Below are 25,558 nucleotides of genomic sequence, written 5' to 3'. Positions count from 1 at the left end.
AATCCGAACAGTCAAAATGTCTTTCTGTGTCTCTTCCATCTCTCACTGTCAGTACATGGGGGGGAAGGCAAATGGTACAAAGGACGAAGCTGGTTGATTTCAAATTTGGCAATGAGGTTATTGATAATGACAGAGCCACCAGTCATGGCACTGAAGCAAAACGAAACTGAGAGAACATGTTGAAAAAAACGTGGGTTGGTTTGCTTCCAATGTGATGTTAAAGGAATCCACCACCGTTTGTTGAAATAGGGTTATTCACCGTCTCCTCTATATTTATATAGGTAGGCAAATGCATTTTTGTCTCAGTGCATGCATTGTCTTAGTCCGGCAGCGCGTGGGTGACACACGGGAACTACGGGACAGTTGGGTTTAGGAAAGCGTCGTGGGTGGGCGTACAGTTCCGTTACACGCGGGTAGAACAGGACGGTTGGGTTTAGGAAAGGGTCGTGGTTGGGCGTACGGTTCTGTGACACGCGGGAGGAAAGAAAAAAACAACTATAGAGGGTTTTCACGACGCGTCATCAGACCCGAAGTTGCCATGTTGGAGGTACTCCGCATCACAACAAAGCACAGGCACTGAAGTAGATCCCGAATGGCGTCAAGGAAAATGGTTAATTATTGCCGTGTTTTAGGTTGTACCAATAGGTCAGACCGAGAAAAACATTTGGAATATTATCAACTTCCAAAAGTTATTAAAAACCAGGGAGAGGAATGCCAGAAGTTATCAGAGGAAAGGAGGCGCTTGTGGTTGGCAAAGCTCAATCAGGATCTACAAGGGAAAACTCTGTCTTGTTCGGTCTTTGAAATGAAAAAAAAAACTATTGAGAGTCACTTGGCTACACCTTGAGTATCGCAATATCATACAGTTAAGGTTAGGTTGATTAAAGACGTTATTGCATTACTTACTTTGGCCTTCACAACACATTGGTCGTTAATGACTTGGTACTGCGTCTCCCTCACCCATCCACACACCATCTGGTTATAAGCCTCCAAACTTTTGTAGGATTTAAGGTCTTCCGCTGTGTATGGGCTCGGCGAGAAAACCAGGTAGTTGACTATATCGGGATGTGCAACTGAAGGAAGAATCACCGGGTCGCCATGGATAGGGAGCCAACTTGTAGGGATCTGCAGTAAACTGTAATTTCTCAAAATATCGCGCCTTTTTTGTGGTCCAAGTCCTTCCATGCCTTTGCATCTTTGATGCATTTCTATGAGCTTTTCTGTTGTTTAGACATACAGTATTAAAGTATCCAAAGTGCACAATACTCCATTACTCCATTCAGTTGTTTACACCGAGTGCCTCCAATATGGCCGCGCATCCAGGTTACCGCCCAGAACGTGACGTCGGTGAAAACCCTCTATAGCAAGCGTGACAAGAACCCCACTCTCCTGGGTGAAAGTCCTGTGTTTGACCCATCCACCACCCCAACCAACCTCCTTATGGGGAAATTCGCCCTTACATACTACTCGCTAAATCCTATCTAACTGCTGCTCTCTCCGGTGCGTTACACCAACATGCTGAAAGACGCCTTTTTCGTCGCATCAGACGCTGACAGCCACCGTCCTTATTTTACGAGTTCGGAATGAGAACGGGTTGAGCCCAGCCACAGGGGGTGTCCTTTGTCCATTTTGCTCTGTTCATGTGCATCATTGGCAATTTAAATCCTAGTTTGGTGCAGAGTTAAGATGCTTTAGCGTCCTTTACAAACACATATGCATACTGTAACAAATAAGATAGATGACCATGTATCTTTAATCAATCAAGTTTCATATAAAATACCGTAAATCATATCTCGTTTTAACAATCTGTGTTTGTTCTCCAATCAGAATGAATGTATACCCATGCACTAACCTTTACTGAACAACATCAACCCCCTCTGTCCATTCAATGAAACTGTTTAATCAGTAATCAACTTAGTGTCAACTTACTTCATCAGCAGATGGAGATCACTCAGTTGTCATGGGGATGGATAGATTGAAATACGAGTTTAATTGCTGAAAAAGGTGATGTGCATTATGTGGATGTGCTAAATAAAAGTTATGGATGAAATATAAACCGCCAATGAGTTATAAGACAATGTGATACAGTTGACAAACCTAGTAAGAAGTGGACCTTGATTCAGGATTGGAATTTCCAAGGTCAAGAATCTACTTTGACGCTTAGTTTAAGCAGTGTTTCACCACAAAACATTCCACCAAACAATTCTGGTATAAAAACACGGGCTACCAAGTTTGGGGTATTAGTCATGAGTTGCCTTTGAGACCTTTAAACATGAACAAATTCCTGTTTATCTCTGTCTGTTGAGTGTAACGGCGAAACACTTGATACTGAGTTGTAAACAGTGGTAGGAGTTGAGTCATCACTCCTTCAAGCAGTTTGTTAGTAAGCACATCAGGCACTCAAGGAGACAGACACAGTCAAACACCTAATCATAAAGTGAATGATCATAACAGCATTAAGTGTGGTTTTATAAATGCTCCTTCATTAGGAATATGTAATGTGAGTTTAAAAAAACAAGAAAGACAAACTGCAACAGGCCGCATGTTAAATCTGAGGTCTGTACTGCCATCTGCTGTTGATGCTTTTAAGCACATTAGAAGATGAAATACACTAAAATGAGTGGAAAAGATGAGATGCTACATTGTGTCAATTGTTTATCTTGTGTTTTATGAACAGCTTTGTCCAGAAGCATGTGTTTCTCAAAGGGGTATAAGAGAGCATAAACAAATATTTTATTTAAGGTGTTTACAGAGTGAGGACGGTAAGTTCAGGAGTAAACGCTTGTCGACAGAGGTAGAAACCATTACTAAAATGTATATATAGGCTACCTTAAATACAGTTTTGCACCAGAAAGTAAGACTATATGTTTCTTTTTTCTTAATATAGTTACTATTTTAAATCTTAATTGATGTGTCCACTTCAGCAATAAACTAATAAAACAGAGTGAAGGCTTGTGGGGGGTTAACAAAAAAATATAAATGCTGTCAGTCTAATAGTTTTCTTTTCTTCACACATATTATACTTAAGTAAAGGAACAGAAAATATTAAAAGGAAAAGTGCTCAATATGCAGCAGGAGGCCCCTGTAGCATCATATTAAAACAATATATTTTATAATTTGATACTTGCCTCTGAAAGGTTGTGGAGTGGACTCATGAAGCAAAACATACAAATCCCCCTCAAGTCTTTTCAATCTAACTGAATCTGTGATTATTGGGAGGCTGCGCTGTTAAAATCTCATTCGCTGCCATTGAAACTTGAAACTTTTCTCTCCACTTCTCCACTTTTTTATTAAAGTTCAAACATATATCATTAGCATGTTCAGGTAATCCCTCTGCCACTCAGTGTGTACAAATGTTAGAGCTACAAGTGGTACATGTTGTGCAGTTATTGTGATCTAGTTCACACAGGTGTTTGGTGTTTGGACCTCTCCACGGGAAAATGTGTTCTTGTGCAGAAAAGCACGTCTTACTCTTTTGCATCAAGAAACAAAAGCCTCCACTTGCAGTGCTTCTCAGTACAATGTATGTCAGAGATATCAAACAGTCTATAACGTTGTCAAACGTAGTAATCAAGGTAACTCCATGTAGCAGAGGAGCCAGGTGTCAGCAATCAACAAATTGCTGCCTGATTCATATAAAAGCAATGTTCTGTGGTTCAGTTCGGAGTTGCTGTCTCAACAGGAAGGAAGTGCAGAATACTGGTAAGTGGGCGGTCAAGTTTGAGGGGTCCTACCTACAGAGGAATGAGTTTATAATTTGTTGTATTGTGCGTTACAGTACAGGATTGTGTTAAATCATGTTCCAAGAGACTGCTCTTAGTCATTTAGCCTTATGACCTTCAAACACAGAAGACATTTTAATGACTTGCTCTTCAGCGGTGAAAACATTACATTTATTTGAAATTACCCTAAGCATTTCTTTTTAACTCTAGACTAAGATGTCTGGCCGTGGGAAGAAAGCTGCGCCCAAACCAAAGTCTTCAGTGTCCCGGTCTTCCAGAGCAGGGCTCACTTTCCCAGTGGGCCGCATCCACAGGCTGCTGAAGAAAGGTCATTATGCTCACCGAGTTGGCAACGGTGCTGCAGTGTACTTCGCAGCTGTCCTTGAGTATCTCTGCGCTGAAATCCTGGAGCTGGCAGGAAACGCCAGCCATGACAACAAGAAGCGCCGCATCAGTCCTCGCCACATCTTGTTGGCAGTGAAAAATGACGAAGAAATCAACAAACTGCTGGCAGGGGTCACGATCTCAGAGGGTGGGGTTATCCCAAATATCCAGGCAACCCTTCTCCCCAAGAAGTCAAAGATGCCCAAGGATGACCATTCAGCTGAAGATGTTCAGTCTCAAGAGTTTTAATTGTTAATGTGCAAGTTTTCCTAAATTAAAGTGGTGTGTGTGGGGTTTTTTTTTTTTTTGTAAAGTGTGTCCTGTTGAAGTTGGACAGAAACGCATCCATCCATTCTTCCCAAGGACGACCTGCTGGGAAGGTCCCCGCTTAATTTGTCTTCCCGCTGCTCTGCGATTGGCTCTCTGCCATGTTTTAAAGTGAATCCAAACCGTCAAATTGTCTCGCTCCAATCTCTCACTGTCAGTACATGGGGGGGAGAAGGCAAATGGTAAAAGGGATGAAGTTGGTTGGCTTCAAATTTGGCATTGAGGTTATTGATAATGACAGCTCCTCCAGTCAAGGCAACAACAAAAAAAAACAATGTGTTGGGGATGGTGAATGTGGATTGGTGTGCTTCCAATGTGCTATTAAAATATTTACTTTTAGCCCAGCCACCGAGGTGTTCTGTCCATTCTGCTCTATTCATGTGCGCCACTGGCAATTTAAAGCTTAGTTTGGTGCAGAGTTAAGCTGTTTTAGTGGCCTTTACAAACACATATGCATGACGACCGTGTATCTTAAATCAAAGTTTCTTATGAAATATTACTCGTGTTCTCAATCAGAATTTATAGCCATGCACTAACTTCTACTGAACAACTTCAACCCCCTCTGTCCATTCAATGAAATTGTTTGATGGAGATCACTCAGTTGTCATGGGGATAGATGATTTGAAATGCAAGTTTAGTTGCTGAAAAAGGTGATGTGCATTATTTGGATGTGATAAATCAAAGTTATGAATTAAATATAACCGCTACTGCATTAGATTATGTGATTAGAGTTGAAAAAGCTAGTAAGAAGTGGACCTTGATTTTAGGATTGTTTTGTCAAACTATTCTCAAGGTCAAGAATTCACTTCACTGCTTAGTTTAAGCACTGTTTTCCCCCACATACAACTTTCACCAAACAATTCTGGTATAAAAGCACGGGCAATCAAGTTTGGGTTATTAGTCATGAGTTGCCTTTGAGACCTTTAGACATGAACAAATTCCTGTTTCTCTGAGTAACGGCGAAACACTTGATACTGAGTTGTAAACAGTGGTAGGAGTTGAGTCATCACTCCTTCAAGCAGTTTGTTAGTAAGCACATCAGGCACGAGGAGACAGACACAGTCAAACACCTAATCATAAAGTGAATGATCATAACAGCATTAAGTGTGGTTTGATAAATGCTCCATTTAGAATGTGTAATGTGAGTTTAAAAAACAAAGACAAACTGCAACAGGCCAAGTGAGCTGAGGTCTGTACTGCCATTGTTTTTCAGCACATTAGGAGATGAAATGCATTATAATGGGTGGAAAAGATGACATGCTACATTGTGTCATTTGTCTGTTTCATATTGTATGTTTTATGAACAGCGTTGTCCAGAAGCATGTGTTTCTCAAAGGGGTGTAAGAGAGCATAAACAAATATTTTATTTAATGTGTTTACAGAGTGAGGACGGTAAGTTCAGGAGTAAACGCTTGTCGACAGAGGTAGACACCATTACTAAAATGTATATACACAGGTGCTGGTCATGTAATTAGAATATCATGGAAATGTTGATTTATTTCAGTAATTCCGTTCAAAAAGTGTAATTTGTATAATGTATACATTCATTCCACACAGACTGATATTTCAAGTGTTTGTTTCTTTTAATTGTGAGGATTATAACTGACAACTAATGAAAATGCCAAATTCAGTATCTCAGAAAATTAGACTATTACTTAAGACCAATACAAAAAAAGTATTTTTAGAAATGTTGGCCAACTGAAAAGTATGAACATGAAAAGTGTGAGCATGTACAGCACTCAATACTTAGTTGGGGCTCCTTTTGCCTGAATTACTGCAGCGATGCAGCGTGGCATGGAGTCGATCAGTCTGTGGCACTGCTCAGGTGTTATGAGAGCCCAGGTTGCTCTGATAGTGGCCTCCAGCTCTTCTGCATTGTTGGTCTGGCGCATCACATCATCCTCTTCACAATACCCCATAGATTTTCTATAGGGTTAAGGTCAGGCAAGTTTGCTGGCCAATTAAGAACAGGGATACCATGGTCCTTAAACCAGGTACTGCTAGTTTGCCACGGTGTGCAGGTGCCAAGTCCTGTTGGAAAATGAAATCTGCATCTCCATAAAGTTGGTCAGCAGCAGGAAGCATGAAGTGCTCTAAAACTTCCTGGTAGACGGCTGCGTTGACCCTGAACCTCAGAAAACACAGTGGACCAACACCAGCAGATGACATGGCACCCCAAACCATCACTGACTGTGGAAACTTTACACTGGACTTCAAGCAATGTGGATTCTGTGCCTCTCCTCTCTTCCTCCAGACTCTGGGACCTTGATTTCCAAAGGAAATGCATCAGAGAACATAACTTTGGACCACTTGGCAGCAGTCCAGTCCTTTTTGTCTTTAGCCCAGGCGAGACGCTTCTGACGCTGTGTCTTGTTCAAGAGTGGCTTGACACAAGGAATGCGACAGCTGAAATCCATGTCTTGCTTACGTTTGTGCGTGGTGGTTCTTGAAGCACTGACTCCAGCTGCAGTCCACTCTGTGAATCTCCCCCACATTTGTGAATGGGTTTTGTTTCACAATCCTCTCCAGGGTGCAGTTATCCCTATTGCTTATACACTTTTTTCTACCACATCTTTTCCTTCCCTTCGCCTCTCTATTAATGTGCTTGGACACAGAGCTCTGTGAACAGCCAGCCTCTTTAGCAATGACCTTTTATGTCTTGTCCTCCTTGTGCAAGGTGTCAGTGGTCGTCTTTTGGACAGCTGTCCAGTCAGCAGTCTTCCCCATGATTGTGTAGCCTCCAGAACTAGACTGAGAGACCATTTAAAGGCCTTTGCAGGTGTTTTGAGTTAATTAGCTGATTAGAGTGTGGCACTAATTTTCTGAGATACTGAATTTGAGGTTTTCATTAGTTGTCAGTTCTAATCATCAAAAGTAAAAGAAATAAACACTTGAAATATATCAGTCTGTGTGGAATGAATGTATACATTATACAATTTTTCTTTTTGAATGGAATTACTGAAATACATCAACATTTTCATGATATTCTAATTATATGACCAGCACCTGTATAGGCTACCTTAAATACACATTTGTCAGTAAGTAAAGGAACAGAAAATATTAATATTAAAAGGGAAAGGGCTCAATACACAGCAGGAGGCCCCTGTAGCATCATATTAAATATATATTTTATAATTTGATATTTGCCTCTGAAAGGTTGTGGAGTGGACTCATGAAGCAAAACATACAAATCCCCCTCAAGTCTTTTCAATCTAACTGAATCTGTGATTATTGGGAGGCTGCGCTGTTAAAATCTCATTCGCTGCCATTGAAACTTGAAACTTTTCTCTCCACTTCTCCACCTTTTTATTAAAGTTCAAACATATATCATTAGTATGTTCAGGTAATCCCTCTGCCACTCAGTGTGTACAAATGTTAGAGCTACAAGTGGTACATGTTGTGCAGTTATTGTGATCTAGTTCACACAGGTGTTTGGTGTTTGGACCTCTCCACGGGAAAATGTGTTCTTGTGCAGAAAAGCACGTCTTACTCTTTTGCATCAAGAAACAAAAGCCTCCACTTGCAGTGCTTCTCAGTACAATGTATGTCAGAGATATCAAACAGTCTATAACGTTGTCAAACGTAGTAATCAAGGTAACTCCATGTAGCAGAGGAGCCAGGTGTCAGCAATCAACAAATTGCTGCCTGATTCATATAAAAGCAATGTTCTGTGCTTCAGCTCAGAGTTGCTGTCTCAACAGGAAGGAAGTGCAGAATACTGGTAAGTGGGCGGTCAAGTTTGAGGGGTCCTACCTACAGAGGAATGAGTTTATAATTTGTTGTATTGTGCGTTACAGTACAGGATTGTGTTAAATCATGTTCCAAGAGACTGCTCTTAGTCATTTAGCCTTATGACCTTCAAACACAGAAGATCTTTTAATGACTTGCTCTTCAGCGGTGAAAACATTACATTTATTTGAAATTACCCTAAACGTTTCTTTTTAACTCTAGACTAAGATGTCTGGCCGTGGGAAGAAAGCTGCGCCCAAACCAAAGTCTTCAGTGTCCCGGTCTTCCAGAGCAGGGCTCACTTTCCCAGTGGGCCGCATCCACAGGCTGCTGAAGAAAGGTCATTATGCTCACCGAGTTGGCAACGGTGCTGCAGTGTACTTCGCAGCTGTCCTTGAGTATCTCTGTGCTGAAATCCTGGAGCTGGCAGGAAACGCCAGCCATGACAACAAGAAGCGCCGCATCGCTCCTCGCCACATCTTGTTAGCAGTGAAAAATGACGAAGAGCTCAATAAACTGCTGGCAGGGGTCACGATCTCAGAGGGTGGGGTTATCCCAAATATCCAGGCAACCCTTCTCCCCAAGAAGTCAAAGATGCCCAAGGATGACCATTCAGCTGAAGATGTTCAGTCTCAAGAGTTTTAATGTAAACGTATCAAGAGTTTAATTGTATAGGTCTAAGTTTTACAAATTAAAATGTTTTAAAGTATGCTTGTCTTTATTACTTGACACGTGAGCATGGCACAGGAAGCAGTCTTTCTGGGGAAGAGTCTCTACAGAGACCCAGGAGCTGGGCATATTATTCTGAATAAGTAAAGGAAATATCATGCTTTTTGACCCTATTTGCACCTGTGACCCAATGTGTGCAGGTTGTTAATTTTGCCTTATGGCATTCTGTAATTGCTCGAGATTTGTGCTAAATTTGAGTAGCCTATGTCAACACCTGTTAGCAGTAAGAAATGATGGACGTTAAACTGTTGGAAGATTTGTGTTCAGGTGTTTGTTTTTTTTAACAGACAAAAGCAGGTAGATGTTAGTCTCTGACTTGAGGCTCGTTTTACAGAAAGCAGCACGTTACCGTAGCTTTTGAAACCTGACCCAAAGTCAGCATGAAGTTGACCTAGCAGTGCAGTTACGATACTTCATTGTATCTTCCACTAAAGGGTTTCCCATGTTTGTATTGGTTTTAATGAAATGGTCTAAAGGAAAGGTTGCTGTAGATGTGTATGCATATAATTCCAATTATTAAATCTACACGCAACATTTCTCAAATGCTCATATTCAGTAGATATGTAAGTCTCAACATCCTGATTTCATATCACATTGTATAGAGCATGCCAGTGGGTACAACTGCTGCATTGTACACCTATGTATGTACATATGTTGAAGGTGCTATATAAAGGTATATGTAGTTCAGGCTTATTTTGCACTACAACTTTAAAAAGCAAACCTGAAATTGAGAATCCTGCAGTTTAAAAAAATGTCTAATTGGCATCTAAGTGTCCAGTTGTGCCCTTTATTAACAGCTGAGGTAGGTGTTCTAAATTTTAGGATGTGTTCAAACCCAACTACAGCCAAACTTGCATGTTGGTTGTTGAAGATTTAAAGCCCTGTCTCTCCACTGAAGCGATCACTCTCAAATTTACTTTAGATTAGATAATTTACTAGAAAAATGTGCAACACTTAAAGATAACATCTTGAGCAGGTCTGATAATGAAAATAATGAAATGAAATGCTACAGAAAAGAATGTGACGTCGTTAGGCAGTATGATTCCTGTGTGTTTGACATTTCTTGACCTCTTTTACAAGGAAAAAAAGATTGTGTAGCCTATGTTTTTGGAATTTTCCCAAAAATATACCGTCAAATCAATTATATTTTTTGGGGTGGAAAAATTACAATAAAAGCAAGCAACACATTGCTTTGTTAATTAACTGTATGCTGTGACCTAATGCTGTAACCTAAATATGCAGCTAAACCTTTACATTTTGCCCTTTTTATGTTTGTTTTTCTGCAACCGTCTGTAACACTGCGTCTATTGAACGTACAGGGTAACGACGTGCTGACGTTAGACGTGTGAACAACAAACAGTTGTTGGACTTCAACAAGCTAGCGAATGGTAACGCTAGACAAAAACAGGTCTAACGTACTTCTCCCGGATAGAGAGGCACCTACGGAACCTGTGCGATCGGAACATCTTCATAATCTCGCAATAATTAGCGCATCAGTACCGGCAGGTGTAGCTTCGGCATGGTTTCCTATCGCTAACGTTAGCCACCTAAACCTGATCATTGCTCGGAGTGTGACGCCTGTTTTTTTTTCTGGCTGCCGCTGGTCGAGGGTTGTGATGCGAGCCGAGTTGCAGCACGACAGAGGGTGAGACAAGAGCTACAGCCGGAAAACATTTGTCTTGAAACAGAAGAATGGACTTTCTCGGCGAGAAACCGACGAGCTCACGTATAGAAGCGGGTATGCGACCGTACACGGGCCTGGATGTCATTGTTGGGCAACAACTTTAGCAAGCTAGCTAACATTAGCTCGCTCAAATCCATGCAAATGAATTGGTTTGGTGTCGGGCAGTAAGCTCACTTTGCTAGCGTAATGGAGGCACCCTGAGTGACTTGTACATTTCAATTGACTGTCCTGGTCCTCTCAAATACTGCTGGCAATGTGCTGACGACCAGGGAGCTTTTCGTCGGTTCCCACTTGGAGCAATAGGACACGGTTGGCAGACATTATTAAGTGGTGGTTGCCTGCCTAGCTGATAGTTGAGCAAAGTTGCCTGGTTTGGCATATAAATAATTACTGAAACAGTATCTATTTGACATACATGTAGACATCACATATTTCTTCTATTGATATTGGTTTGAAATTGCACTTTATTTATCACGTTTAAGGATGCACCGAAGTAACCTGTGATTTGTAAAAACTATAATTCATATTACCCCAAGTACAAGAATCTAGTCAAACTATAGGTATAACTTTCTGAATGCACTTGAATATAATTTGGCCAATAGAGGATAGGTGCACATTTACATATATTGTTGTGAGATAAAAGGCCAGACAGGCTTATCCATGTCAGTTGGGTCCTAGTTACTGTTTAACCCAATATCTAGGCTGTCTGGCACAGTTAAAGACGTAAGTTTCACTGGAAAATGAAAATATGAATATCGAAGAGCAGTGTCTAGATTTGTGCAATGTCAAGACAAAAAGCAATGTGGACGATGATCACAACACTACCAACAACACAGAAGGGATCACCCCCAGGATCTCTGAACTGATGACGGACAGTAACACAGAAAAACAAAACATTGTTCCCACAGAGGCCTCCAAAACATACCTGATGCCTCATCTCACTGACAACCTTCAAGCAGCTGAGGAGGACAACCACCAGGCACAAGACACACTGGAAATTGATGAGGTCAATGGAAACAGAAAGAGCAGTGCTCAAGACACCCCTGCAGTAGTGAATCCCACTGACTTGATCTTTTCTAATGATGAGCAGCACAAGGACGATATTGGGGTGGAGAACATGAAGGACACTGACCCTGCAACGTTTGTTGTGGAAGAAGGGGATGATGGTGGGGACATGGACATAGGTGTGGATCTAAGTCTCGATGAGAGTGGGGTGTTGGAGACTGAATCAACAAATGTCAGATCATTCTCAGACAAAACTTTCGACTCAGAGTCCACCACGTCTCAGGATGTCCCAGCTGGCAGCACGGCAGAGAGCCCGTCAGATGCAAGCCAGACGAGCAGCACAGTAGCTTCTGCCACAGACCAGGCTGGACTGTACCCTTCGGTGGAGGAGGTTGGCGATAAACACAAACCAAGTGGCAAAAGGGTGACTTTTCCCTCAGATGAGGATATAATCTCTGGAGCTGTGGAGCCCAAGGACCCCTGGAGACATGGTAATACTGTGTGTTTGTTTCTGCAAGCCTGTACGTGTGAATGACTTTCTATTTATTCTACTTGTCTATTGTGCCTGTGTAAACATGACAGTTCAACATGGTTTGACAGGATTAATTATCAAGACTTCTCAAGTTCTATATCTAAAAAGCTGTTCACTCTATTAAGATTGGGTTTAAAATAAGCCCTGTCATGGTAGTCGACTGAGAGTTGCATGAGAGTTGTCTTTTTTTTTTCTTTTTTTTTAGGAATGTTGCTTTTGTTTGAGCTCGTCGTCTCTTGCAGATCACACTACAGTGTATTTAGTCCTCAGGCAGCACATGCACCCTGCCCATTTTTCAATCAGAAGTTAATTTCTAACTTTACAAAGTGAAACATAACAGTTTAGTCTGGCTTTTCCCCCCCAACAGCCAAAGTACACCTGTAAATCTAAATATAGGCCCAGGCCTGTGCTGTATGCCATATTGTGAGTGGATCTCACCACTCCTTGAGGTGTGCCATTTTAGCACTGCAGGTTCCTGTTAGTTCAAACCTGTCAAAAGGAGGCTCATGCAGGATGCATGGCACGGCCCTTACTGTTACCCAATCAGTTTTAATTAAAAAAAATCATGACAAATAGATTTTCATTAGCTGTGCATTTTTTTTTATACATAAATTAGTCGTTGTGTACTAGTAAAAGTAAAAATTGTAGAAGAGTCTCAATTACCATTTTTTGAACATTTATTTTTGTCCCCAGTCCTGATTCAAGTCGCGACGGTTCACGCCTCGCCAACGTCCATTAGGCTAATACTTTCACCATTAATACGACGAGGTGTCGGGCATTAACCTGCTTATACCATGGTCACTTGTCAAATAATTTGTTTTTTAACCATTAATTTATATTTTAGTGCGTTTTACACTCAAAATCTAAAGTTTTTCCAAAAATAACTCCGTTTCCCTGGTTACACCTGAGGGTTTGACTAATACTTGGAACAATCATTCCCATGCCATAAGGTTCTTATGCAATGCAAACTTTGTTCACTGCTCCAGTAAATAGGACGGACCTTACATACGACTAGCCACCCTTAGCAACAGGAGATATTTATGTAGTCCACTCAGTGAGTTACGAGCCAGAAAGCTAACGCTATGCTAGCCATATTTAAAGTCAATAACATTGTGTACAGTTGGCAATCAGTAACTATAATTTGACAGTACGTTAACAACAAGACAAGCTACCTATCCAGCCATGTCACTGTCCCCAAAACAATATAAAAATGTTCACAAACAAGTATCCGCCATGTGTGCTATCGGCCGCAGCCTGAAGTAGCGACCTGAACAGTGAACGGGATATGAGTAGTAAAATAAAGTGTTATTCCGTCCATTTTATTTTGAACTCAACTGAAGGGCCAAAACATAAAATGTCACTTGTGCCATAAACAGTATAAATAACTTAAATGTTACCAAATAAAAAGAATGACATAAGTGCAGATATAAATGGAAATAAAAAAATAAAAAAATAATTATCAATTTTCAAATATTGCACCTGTCAATACGGAACAAAATATTCTGTAGCCTATTTTGCCGTCAATACTGCCGACGTTGTCTTTGCTCTAATTAAATCAGTATATGTTTATGTTTAACATGAAGTATACTACTGAGTGTAGTAACTCAAGAAACATACATGTGTACAGACAAGGCTAGTAGCCGCGTCAGACACGTTTCTGGTGTGCAAAGACAGAAAAATCCACGCAGCTGACACACAACAGAAACGCCACGCAGGCAGTGTGTAGCTGCTCGCATTTACACTTGCGTGCATGGCAGGGTTTAAAACATTACCGCCAAAGTCTAAGTAGCCTGTTTAACATCCAAAGACAGTCATTGTACTTGTTAAGAGTTAATAAACAGTACAGACTTGCTCGCCGTTTCATTAATAATCAAATACTTCCGTTCAGAGGCGGAGTCGGGACTTTTCCCGGTGGGCAGGTAGTGTTTCTAGGCCGCGTGGGCCGGTCTGATAATAGTTATACATTGCAAGTTCTTAGCCATACCATCCGGCGGCCTGGTGTGCTGTGGCCGCGTCGCTGCCCGCTGGTCAAACTGTGCAGCCTCTGTTCAACTCGTACGGTGAATTTACAGACCACTCTTTTACCAGCCTCCGCCATTTTTAAAATCAAGGCAGTGAAGACCAAAAATAAATAGGCAGTCATTAGTAAAACGACGACGTCGACTAAATAAAATTGGGGTCGACTTATTTTAATGGTCGACTAATCGCGGCAGCACTAGATATGAGATAACATCATTCGCTGTGAAGCAAAGTAAATTCAGAGGGGAAGTGTAACTTACTAATTGCAGCTTGTGTATTAGCGCCATCCTGTGGTGTTAGGTTCATGCCTCGCCGTCGTCCATTAATACCTGACAATGGACACCTCGAAGGGCATTAACCCGCTTATACCATGGTCACTTGACAAATATGTTTTTAAAACATTAGTTTATATTTTAATTTGTTTTACAATCAAAATCTAAAGTTTATCCAAACAATAACTCTGTTTCCCTGGTTACGCCTGGCGGTTTGACTAATACCTGGAACAATCATTCCCATCCATCAGGTTCTTATGCAATGCAAACCTTGTTCACGCCCCCAGGAAATAGGAAGGACCTTAGATATGACTTGCCACCCTTAGCAACCGGAGATATTTATAGTCCGCTCAGCTGATAGAACCCTTCAGTTTAGCTACGAGCCAGAAAGCTAACGCTATGCTAGCAAGAATCAAAGTCAATAACATTGTGTACAGTTGGCAATCAGTAAAAATAATTTGACAGTATGTTGAACAACGACTTTTACGAACAATTTGATCTGCGATGTGTAACGTTACTGTCGGCCGCACCGGTGCAGCCTGATGTAGCGAGCGACCTGAACGGTGAACGGGATGTGAGATATTCTCTGTGAAACAAAGTCAGTCCAGAGTGGAAGTATAACTTACTTCTTGCAGCTTGTGTGTTAGCGCCATCCTGTGGTGTTCAGAGGACGAGTTGGAAATAACAGATCCACATTTCCTTTTTGATTTAATGTAGCGCGTTCATTTAGAACAGTAAACAGTCAGTGTCACCAGAACTCCTTTAGCAGGTGTCGTACATCACTTTTTTATGGACACCCTGCAGCCAATCGGAATCGAGTATTCACCCGACCATACTGTAATATTGATTGTTTGCCGTCACCAGGTCTTATTTATTTGTTTTTTATCCTATTTTTGTTTTGCAGTCTAGTTCCTCCAGAGTTACTGCTGAAGTACACAATAGTTTCATGTTTAATTATTTTTTTTTGAATCAATGATCTGACCATGACTCACGCGATCCTTCATCCGTTGTGGACAATGGGCATTTAATAAATGGTTAAATAATAATTCCCTCTCTATTCATTTCCACTAGTTATATTCAAATGAATGGTCTTGGCTATCTCACAGATTCAGTCCAAAGCAACTAGCAAGGCAGTGGGACAACTTCCCGTTGAAGAGAGGGGATCCCAGCTCTAGAGATGGACTTTCAGTTTACAGCTGTACAGTACTCAAATTCAGCCAGTGGAAAGCCGCCAGGGCCAGGTTCACAGTGGGCTGGTGGCCAGCGGAAGCATTAGCAAAGCAGCTAACTAGCTGCTAGTTCACTGCTACCTGAAGAAAACGGCAGCCGCTGAAGTTAGACTCAGCCCCAAGTTCTGATCCCAGCAAACTTTCTGTTGCTGCCGTTAAGTTTTCTGATTCGGTGAAGAGTCGGGGTGGTTCGCGATCGGATCGTGGGGATCAGACTTCCGGTGCTGGGTCTAGCTGCTATCCACCAGCCCATTGTGACCCGGGTCCCTGGTGCTGGCTCTGGTCCGTCTGTGGAGCCGGCGTGACCAAGGTAGCCTGGGAACCAGACGAATTTGCCAAGCTCATGTTTTATTTCCCCTGGCAGATATGCTGGCGATACCAGGCTACTAGCTAGTTGCTTTTAGTCTGAGGCTGTGAGATAGCCACACCCCTTCATTTGAATATATGAAGTGGGAATGCATATAGAGGGAAATAAATAAATGTGACATTATGAAATGAGACCCCTGAAATAAAAAAAAAAAGTTGACTTATGAATTAAAAGTCGCTTGAAATTAAAAAAAGTTGACTTATGAATTAAAGTCACCTGAAATAATATATAATATTAATATATATTTATTTATAGAACTATATTGACTCATTTATATATTGATATTAACATTTATTTATATCAGAATGTATTTCATAGGCATATTTATTTATGGATTTATTCATTTATAAAATATTGAATAAAATGGCATTCCATACAATACTCCCTCACGTTCAGCTGAATATAAATTCTTATTATAATAAATTATTAACACTCCTGCAATTGGTCAGACAGCCACATAGAAAGACACTTCTGTCTTTCCCCATTTATCTGTGCACATTTAGCTCCATGTTACTGTAATCTATATTCTACCCACCCACGTGTTTGTTGTGTCCATGACCCTCACTGTTTTTCACATAACCCTGTTGCTTTTCCAAATGTTTCTGTATCAATTTATGGTGCACATGCCAGGCAGCCAGTCTGATAGTAAATTGGACATGAAATATTTTTAGCCAAACTCCACGGGGGCAAAGTCCAACCCAGTTATCCAGGATTTCTGGCACCTCATGAAATACTTGGCGCTGGGAACAGTCAAGTATCAAGATGACTGTAATTATCTGTGGCTCAGATTAATTACCACAGCACATTTTTCGTGCATCTTATTTAAGTTCCAAAGGTCCAACACGATTGTGCCGTTGGCAGACAGACAGTTAGCCAATCACATGATACAATGTGTTCTGCTGTTCATCTAGGCAAATATATATGTTCTGAGACAATTTAAAGTCCAATTGATCGGTTGAATAGAATGATGATTTTACCTCTCAAAGTTGTATACAATTAGCTTAGTTGATTTTCCGTCCAAGTATGGTCGTATTGAGATCAGATTGAAGTCAGTTTGTTTATCATCTTTATGTTGTTTTCGGTGAATTGTGTTAGATTGCTTCCAGACCAGCAATTTAAACAGGTCTTTGGTTGTTTTCATTGACAGCAGTTTCGTGGGTTTGAAAAATAACCTAGCCATTTTCTAGGTGGAATTAAGGGACGTCATATTCCTGTATACGAGCCAGGATAAATGGTCACTAAAATGGCGACAAGCGTGGAGGAGATGGACAAAGCTACCCAAGTTGGCTTAGAAATATGCTTTCCGCCTTTTTAATGGACAGGACAGCTAGGGGAGAGAGAGGGGGAAGACATGCAGGAAATCGCCACTGGTCGGACTCGAACACTGGACATCTGCGTCGAGGCATGAACCTCTATGTATATGTGCGCCTGCTCTACCAACTGAGCCAACCCGGCCACCTTGCTTAAAGCATTTAAACTTTAAAATTGTGTTGGAGTTTGTAACATTCCAAAATCTTAATTTTGACTTAAAGACTTTCATTTTCAATGTAAGTGCATATCGGTTCCAAATATCCGTTTTCGGTTTCATTAACTACTAATAATCGGTATCGATATCGGCCTTGAAAAACCGGTATCGGCCAACCCCTACTAACAACCCGCTGTCTGTGTCGACTTTTAGAAATGTCATAGAGGGGACACATCCATCAGGAATCCCCTTCCAGAGGGCATTCAGACCAAAAACAACAATAAAGAGGGCTGCATTGGTTGGCAGCGTGGAGATTAGATACTGGTGAGATATGAAATCTGATCCAGAGGAAAGTAGCAGATTAATGCTTTTAAAAGCTTGTCAGACACCAAAACACTGCACAGCGGTTTATATTACCAAGATTTTACAATCTGCGGATCTAGTGTCAGGTTTCTGGGTCCCCGTCTTATGTCATCTGTCAGAAACATAACAGTGACCTGAGCCTCAGCTCACTGGAGCTACTGCTGTAAGAGCAGAGGGAAGAATGTTTTAGATCGGTATTAAATAGGGGTGGAACGGTTGACAATATTCTTGCTAAGAACATAAGACACAAACACTTCTTCATGGTCATATCTTCATAAAAAATATAAGTTGTCCTTAGTTAAAACAAAAAATGCAAAAATGGCCACATTATAGCTAAGCCTAGACAGTATTTAAAATACAATGAAGGAAATATGGCTGGATCTTTTATCAGAAGGAAAAGTGCCACTGAAAAAAGGTAAAGATAAAACACATTAAGTGCAACGTAACCCAAACTTACACTGTCGCCTACACTGTTTTCAGAACAACACTGCACTCTTCATTCTATTTTCATGGTCCTCTGCATACATGCCCCGAACCGTGACTAGCAGACCAAACAGAGTTTTTACTTGAGCACTTCCATCCCTAGTATTAAATGTTCACAAAGCAACATATCTGGTTTAGCAGCTGTCACAAAATGAGACTCTGAACAGGGGATAGAAAGCTGCAATTCAAAAGTAAACACCTGAGGTTCACGAGGGAACAGAGTCATGGCAACAATAGTGGCCAGATGGTGAAACAATGTGTGAGGCTAGAAATTACACTAAAAAGAGTAGAAACAAGTAGTGCTTCTGGTAACTACCTTTATCATATTGTACTCAAGAGTTTAGTTTTTGTAGACAGTGGTAAAGTATGTCAATGTCATATTACATAAATTATATCTTTCCTCGAGCTCTCTTTTTTTTTCTTTCCCTCTCCCTGTCGAGACTTGAAACTCCTGTTTTTTTCCCCCTTCAGGCCTGGGCAATAACTACGTCATATCCTGAGATTCCTTAACTTCCCAACTTGCTTCCCCTGCTCGCGACGCTTCTCCTCCCCTATTTTTCCTCCTCTCTGGCTGGACAATTCAGTCTAGGTGCAGCTTGGGCTTATATCAGCAAAGCATGTCATTACAAAAGCACTGGATCATACTGAAAGCATGTGCTGAGTCATTTATTTTATTAGAGTTATCAAGTCACTGGAATACACTTAAATTGTGTGTGTGTGTGTGGGGTAAAGAAACGGTACAGTTGTGAACGTAGCTGCAATGCAGTGTGTGAGTGTAATGTTAACGTTTTTGTCGATGAATTTGTGCTTCAACTCCTCAAGCCAAGTTCCCATGTCTTGCGTACCACCTGATCAAAGTGAAGGGGTTTGGCACAGTAGCCAAGTGACAAGCCGCTCATCTAAATGTTTGCTCAGCATCTTTTTATGTACCTCAGATTGTGAGCTGGCGAAGCTTTTAGTGAAGTGGGACTTTGTATGCAAATTAACTAATACGCCGAAATGCTTAACTGGTCAAGAATATTCTCGATGGTTAACCGTTGACATCCCTAACAGAGTACTATAACTTCATTGTAATACAGCTTTGTGTACAAATAAGCCTACTACTTGCAGTACAGACAATTCCTTCACAGTAGTTGCAGTTTCTTCTGCAGGGGCCAAACTCTTTTGAGTACGTGCAGCTCCGTCTCATGTCATCAGACCCAAGGCCTACTTAGCATCAAGTTATTAGAAGCACTATGACCCATGACATGTTATGTGATATGGCTGTGGACTAAATTACATTCTGATAAGCAAAGCTTTCAGTGTAGAGAATGGACAAAGGCTTTGAAAGCCTAGAGGTTATTTCTGTTTGAACTAGAGGCAGACCAGTACTGAATTTTCTGTGCCAAAGCCGAAAACATTTTTTTTAATTAATCGATAAATGGACCATAAGTGTGTTGAGTGTGTTTTCCTCTGACAAACCTTTTCATCCTAATTGGAACAACATGACAGCAAATATTTGAGTGTTAAAGAGCCCCTATTATACTCCTTTTCATCATCATATTTGTACTTTTGGGGTCTACTAGAATAGGTTGACATGCTTTGATGTTCAAAAAACATTGTTTCTCATACTGCCCATTGCTGCAGCCCCTTTGAAACACTAGGCTCGTTCGAGATGAGGTGATCGCCGCCCAATGCATGCCGGTTAGATTTGTGTCCGACTTGATCCCGACTTGCTCTGATGTCATGCACACGTAGGCAACAATAACCTCACGAGATCAAGGCGGCCGCAGGTTTGAGAGGCATGCAGCGCAGTTGCTCTCCACCGACTGTAAGACCCAGGGCATGATGGGAAACACCTGGCTCTCAGCTGATCTAACAGCTGATTCAACATGATGACGTTTTATATAAGCTTTTTATTGTTGTTTTAATTGGAGGGATTTTAATTGCTATTTGTCTGATGAAAGGCTAATTCTCTACAGAACACGTTTTGTGGCTGATAGTGACGTAGAAGTCAGAGAGACTAAATCCGTTCAGATTACGGATCATCTACAGTCTGTTTATTAACATGTAGAGCATTTTAACAACTACTCTGTGTTAATAAAAGCAACTGGAGACTGTGTACAAGCTGATAAATGGGTCCGATAACATTTTTAATAAATCGAAATCTGACCTAACAGGATGTGAGTTGACTTGACAGCGGATTTTTGTCCCCACCCCCGGCTGCTGGTTGGTCAACCAAATTCAAACAAGCCACTGGGTGGGAAGATGGTGGCAGATGATAATGCCAGCTGTCATATAGATGTAAAAAAAAGTTCACACTATCACTGAGGCAAAGAATGCACAGGAATAGAAAACGGTGGAAGATAATGAGAGACATTAACAAGGCAAAAAGGCAATGAAAGTTAAAAAATGTGCATCATTCTGCATGTCATTCCTATGAGTATTCTTTATCGGTGGTCCGATGTAATATTTGTGGTAGTTTTAGAGCTGAGGACCTTGGTTGAATTTTTAGAAATAAATGAAAACCGTTGTAGGAACGTTTAGTTGCACAGCTATTAGTGCAGCTGTATAATTTATGACAGTATAAATACTTGATCAGAACTTGTTATTCAAACCAAGTAAAAGTACCTATAAGCAGACTGGGCACCTGCAGCTACAGTCACTCAGTTCTTGCAAAGTATTGTAAACATAGGTGTCTGTTAGACACTTTTTCCATACTGTGTTTTTCTGTTGATATTTGTTTTGCTAACCAACAATTCATGCTGATACAGACATGTCTGATACGATAATACCTGCTGATAATATCAGCCCTGTGGGATGGATCTAGTTTGTGCATTACCCTATTTATGCTGCATGTGCACCTTTTTGTTTGTCTTGTACATTTGAGAAAGAAGTGTGTGCAAGTTGGGTGTTTGTTTTGTGATTAACCCTGCCCTTTAACCTTGTGACTGTCTGCACTGTAGCTTTAATAGTGCGTTCCATCTGTACTCGGAAGTCGGATTTTCCAAGGTCTAGTCGGAAACACGCCCCCTGACCTCGGATTTCCGAGCTCGGAACTTGGACTACCTCGCGGTACCCCGAGTTCAAAATCTAACATGGCTGCCCCCTGCATCAACTGTTGTGAAAGCTGTAGTAACATACAGTTATTAGCACTTCTGTCTTATTTGTGTCTCACAAAATCGGTCGTACACACAGTGCTGTCCATCTTCTATCTGTGGACATGTTATTACGCTGTCTGTATGCACAAAAACAGCGTAATGCGTTGTTAACAACTGGTATTGCTAACAATGGCCAACCTGGCTAGAGCTACCCCACACTGAAAAATCTGACTTGTAATTGAAACGCATTTAACTCGGGTGTGACGACATGATACTTTTTTACCAACAGAGCTGGGGATTGATCGTAAATGGTAGAATAGACATAGAACATACCATTCTCTGTCAGCTTTTGGCTAGCGTCTAGTGATGATTTCTTATCCTGTCCAAATGCCTGCGTACTACTTTCTGCTTTAATCAAACAGGAATTCCTTGCTCTCTTATCACTCCTCCTGACGAGGCTTGAAGTGACAAATATCATTTACATATTGCACAAAATGCCCCCTCACTTAAAAATCTAGCATACAACAGTTGTTCACTCATGTCGTCACTCTCCATCTGGTCTGGCAGCTTTCTTCTCAGACACAGGCCTGGTTTCATGTGGGAGATTTAAAATGGCAGGTTTTTTTTTTTTTTTAACCATCATCATAGTTTATCATGCTAAGAGTGAGGCTGCTGTTGATGCATAGGTATGTCTTACATCGCTAAAAGCATGAAGTCAACATAGACATGTTGTGATGTTATTTGGTGTCCAGGGGCCTGTTTCAGGAAGGAGGTTTAACAAACTCTGAGTGTAACCCTGATGTCTGAGTTGATTTACCCTGAGATGGGAAGGAGTTTTCGGTTCCAGAACAGCTGATATGAGTTGGTTCAATCAACCTCGAGTATGTTCACGCGCATGCACCACCACCACAATAAAAAAGGCAGTATGAATGGAGCCATGATACTACGATTCACCATGGTAACAACCACAAACAAACGGGTCGGCGGAAATACTCATGCGCACAAACAACGAGTTTGAACATGTATTTCGTTAAAGCAAGACAGCGGTTGCTGCTGCAACAGAGAGAGAATTGTTGTGGGAGAAAATTGCTGCTCGAGTCAATGCGTAAGCATTTACAGTGTATTAATTTTATATTTAATCACGGATAACACATTACTGGTGAAAACTGGAATTGTATTACACCTATAATTTCATTTGGGTGCAATCCTGCGGGCGAAAAAGTAAGAGAGCCTACTACTATATCCCATTCTGAGGCTGCAGCACCATGATTATTAACAGAAATATAATTTATAATCATTTACTTCTTTTTAATGGCTCTCACTGGTTTGTGTCCAGGGAACAACTACAAAAAAAACGTTTCAGAGCGAGTCACACTTTTCTCACGGCTACAGTGGCTTTACTATTAGGCTACAGTATGATCCCCATCACCAATAAAGAAAACTGCCGTTTGCAAAAAACGTAACGCGACACAAAGAATCTGCTGGGATGTTAAAGCATGTCCTCGATGGTGGATGTTAGTGATATGAGGACGGATAAGGTAGCCTATCTACATATCTGATGGACTGTGAACAAATGTGGAAATGTAAATACAATTAGTCGGGACTCGATATCATCTCCCGACGCAAACTCTGTGAAGTAATGCAGCTTTTTCATCAACAGGATCGTCGACAAAAGGACATGACAAGTTTGAGAAAAAAACGTTTTATAATCTGCCTAACAATACGTTTTATTTATTAAGTTTTGATTCATGCAGATGACAAACTGCATTAAAATGCGGCAGATACAGACTGAATGAATGAATGAGAAGAAACCTTGAGTTTGTTGAAGAAAATCTGCTCCCGACCAGGTTAGGTTCACAGGCTCAGTTACCATAGTAACTGACTCTGAGGTTAAGTTACCTCTCTTTCTGAAACGGAAAACCCAGAGTTTCCCTCATCTCAGGGTTAACGAACTCAGAGTTTTCACTAAACCTGCTTTCTGAAACGGACCCCTGCTGTAGTTGTGTATGCAGTATTGTGCAAACAAACCTAAAATACTGGAGGTCTATGTTGTATGAGTGCATTGATGTGAAATTTGAGGACTGGTGGGATGTGTGTGAAGCCTGGAGACTGCAGGTATTCTTTTCAGATTCTGCTTCAGTCTAACCCGGGTGCTGTATGTTAAATATGTATCTGCAGATTCTGCACACAGCTACTTGGAATCAATTCCAGAGCTTTTGCCTGATTATACGCCTGCAAAATCTGTATGTTTCTTTAGCGACATTATTAGAGAAGCCAACACGATTACTTTGTTTACTTTTGATCCACTTCTCTTGTGCATACCTGTGCTGATTAGGGGTGTCACGATTTTCCAAATCCACAATTTGGTTTAACTTTTGCTTTTAAGCTCACGATTGGATTCAATTATGGATTTAAACATTTTCTTTAGCTGCATGCTACCAGTCGGTAAGCTACGCTGTGTCTGTTGTTTTTTTCCTTCGGACGTGCGCAAGTAGATGGGGGTGGAAAGAAAAAAAATACTGGGGGAATTGCAGATCCTGCTTTTGCTTTCAAAATCAAAAGCTCATTTTCATCAGTTATCAAGACACCAGTAGTGCTAATACAGTGTGATTTTTAGATTAAGTAAAGGAGTTTAGGTGGTAGTTTAAACCTTTTAGGCTCATCTATTTTAAGCAGAAGGCAGCACCCTTCTAAAATCTTTACTTTTCTTTCTTTGTGTTTACCCACTGATGCCGTCTTGTCATCCAGACTGGTAGAGGCACACTGAGCAGCAGCAGCAAAATTCCTTCCTTTCTGCCCCACCTCTGACCAGTCAGGCAGCCAACTGTCATGTGTGAATGACGCTGATATCACCGTGCACATCACAGCAGTGTGAAATGGCAGGGAACGGGACTGAAGACTGGGAGAGGGGGGCTATTTTGAACACTTGCACTTTCATGTTAAGTAGGAGCTGGCAACACATCATCAACATACTCACATCTATCCCTGGAAGTTTGTCCCAAAGGCTTGGCATGTTATTTCATACATTGTTGTCTTGTGAAAACCCAGTCACCTCAAAATATAAGTGACTTTCATGTTTTCCGTTTAGTCTACATGCATACTATATAGGCCTGAACAATATAAGGAAAATCTGCGATGTGCGATAACATTGTTCAATATTACTATGGCGATATGACTTGCAATAAATAAAAAATATTGAAGTGTGCATGTGAGCTATACATTTCCTATGTCAGCCTGGTTGTCTTTAAATTCATTTTAAATATAACTAGGCTAAATGTTGTTTTTAAAGTGGCAGCAGTAGTGTCAACAACAGCAAAGTCACTATATAAACGCATTAATATCTCACTGGAAACAATCCAAAATGTCTACAAAATAATATTCCTGACATCAAAATACTAAGTTTAGAACGATTCAAAATTTAAGGCATGAATTTGTCACAGACAATAGTCAGTCATTCATTCTGTCCTCTCACTGCTGAGGTCTGATGACGTCATTGACGTGCATAATAATTAGCCGTGTAGATTTACTGCTGAAGAGTAGAGGGGCTGGTTTGGTTCAGCCAGCAGCTAAGTTTACAAGAATTTGCACATTTTAAGATATGTGGCAAACTAAGAGACGGTTAGACTTCATACAGACAGCTTTTGTTTCAGCTTCGCGCAGCTCGCTGTTAGCCGATCTAGTGTTCTCTATTGGCGTTTTACTCCAAGGTTTTATTACACTTGCTTACAGTAACAAGAATAGTCTCCACCGCGGCCTCTCTGATCTGCTGTCCGCTGACTTTGCTCTTTGTGTGTGTATCGTTTGTCTATGTATTTGGAGGAACACAAAGGACACAGAGCAGAGGAGAGGCTGCAGCGTGATGGTAAATACTACAATTTTAGCTCCGGGGCCCATTCAATACCCCGTTTCGGTACCCGATCAAAATTAAATGATTTACCTTATTCATCGTGTTTCAGGTAGTCTTTTGCGATGTTTATTGCGCATGTTCATATCGCCATGACAATGAAAATATGATTTATCGGTCAGCACTAATACTATGCCAGCTAAATTGCAAAATGATGTTTATTTGTGGGTTTTCATACCCACTGAAATGCTTCAACAACAGGAAAACGACTAAACCTTCTTTATCCTCTGTTCTCCCTCATCCTTCTCTCTCCAATCACCTGCA

At 41.0% G+C, this 25,558-nt stretch overlaps 3 protein-coding genes across 3 annotated transcripts in view; all 3 read left to right on the top strand.

Annotated features, from left to right (window-relative positions):
* Positions 1-3,938: 3,938 nt before the first annotated feature.
* On the top strand, positions 3,939-4,392 carry LOC144515364 (histone H2A-like). Its single transcript, XM_078246143.1, has one exon. It carries the CDS (start codon positions 3,939-3,941, stop codon positions 4,353-4,355), a length of 417 nt encoding a protein of 138 aa, XP_078102269.1. The 3' UTR covers positions 4,356-4,392.
* Positions 4,393-8,390: 3,998 nt separating this feature from the next.
* On the top strand, positions 8,391-8,807 carry LOC144515365 (histone H2A-like). Its single transcript, XM_078246144.1, has one exon. The coding sequence runs from the start codon at positions 8,391-8,393 to the stop codon at positions 8,805-8,807; it is 417 nt and encodes a 138-aa protein (XP_078102270.1).
* A 1,423-nt stretch (positions 8,808-10,230) lies between these two features.
* ppp1r37 (protein phosphatase 1, regulatory subunit 37) overlaps positions 10,231-25,558 on the top strand; it is a 51,604-nt gene continuing 36,276 nt past the window's right edge. Inside the window, exon 1 of the mRNA XM_078246142.1 lies at positions 10,231-12,071. Within this exon, the coding sequence (XP_078102268.1) occupies positions 11,324-12,071 (748 nt within the window). The 5' untranslated portion in view covers positions 10,231-11,323. The remainder of the gene's footprint in view (positions 12,072-25,558) is intronic.

The sequence above is a fragment of the Sander vitreus genome, chromosome 3, assembly GCF_031162955.1.
Source record: "Sander vitreus isolate 19-12246 chromosome 3, sanVit1, whole genome shotgun sequence".
Lineage (NCBI taxonomy): Eukaryota > Metazoa > Chordata > Actinopteri > Perciformes > Percidae > Sander > Sander vitreus.
Note: the sequence above shows the minus strand (reverse complement) of the source record. Positions and strands in the feature narration are given on the sequence as shown.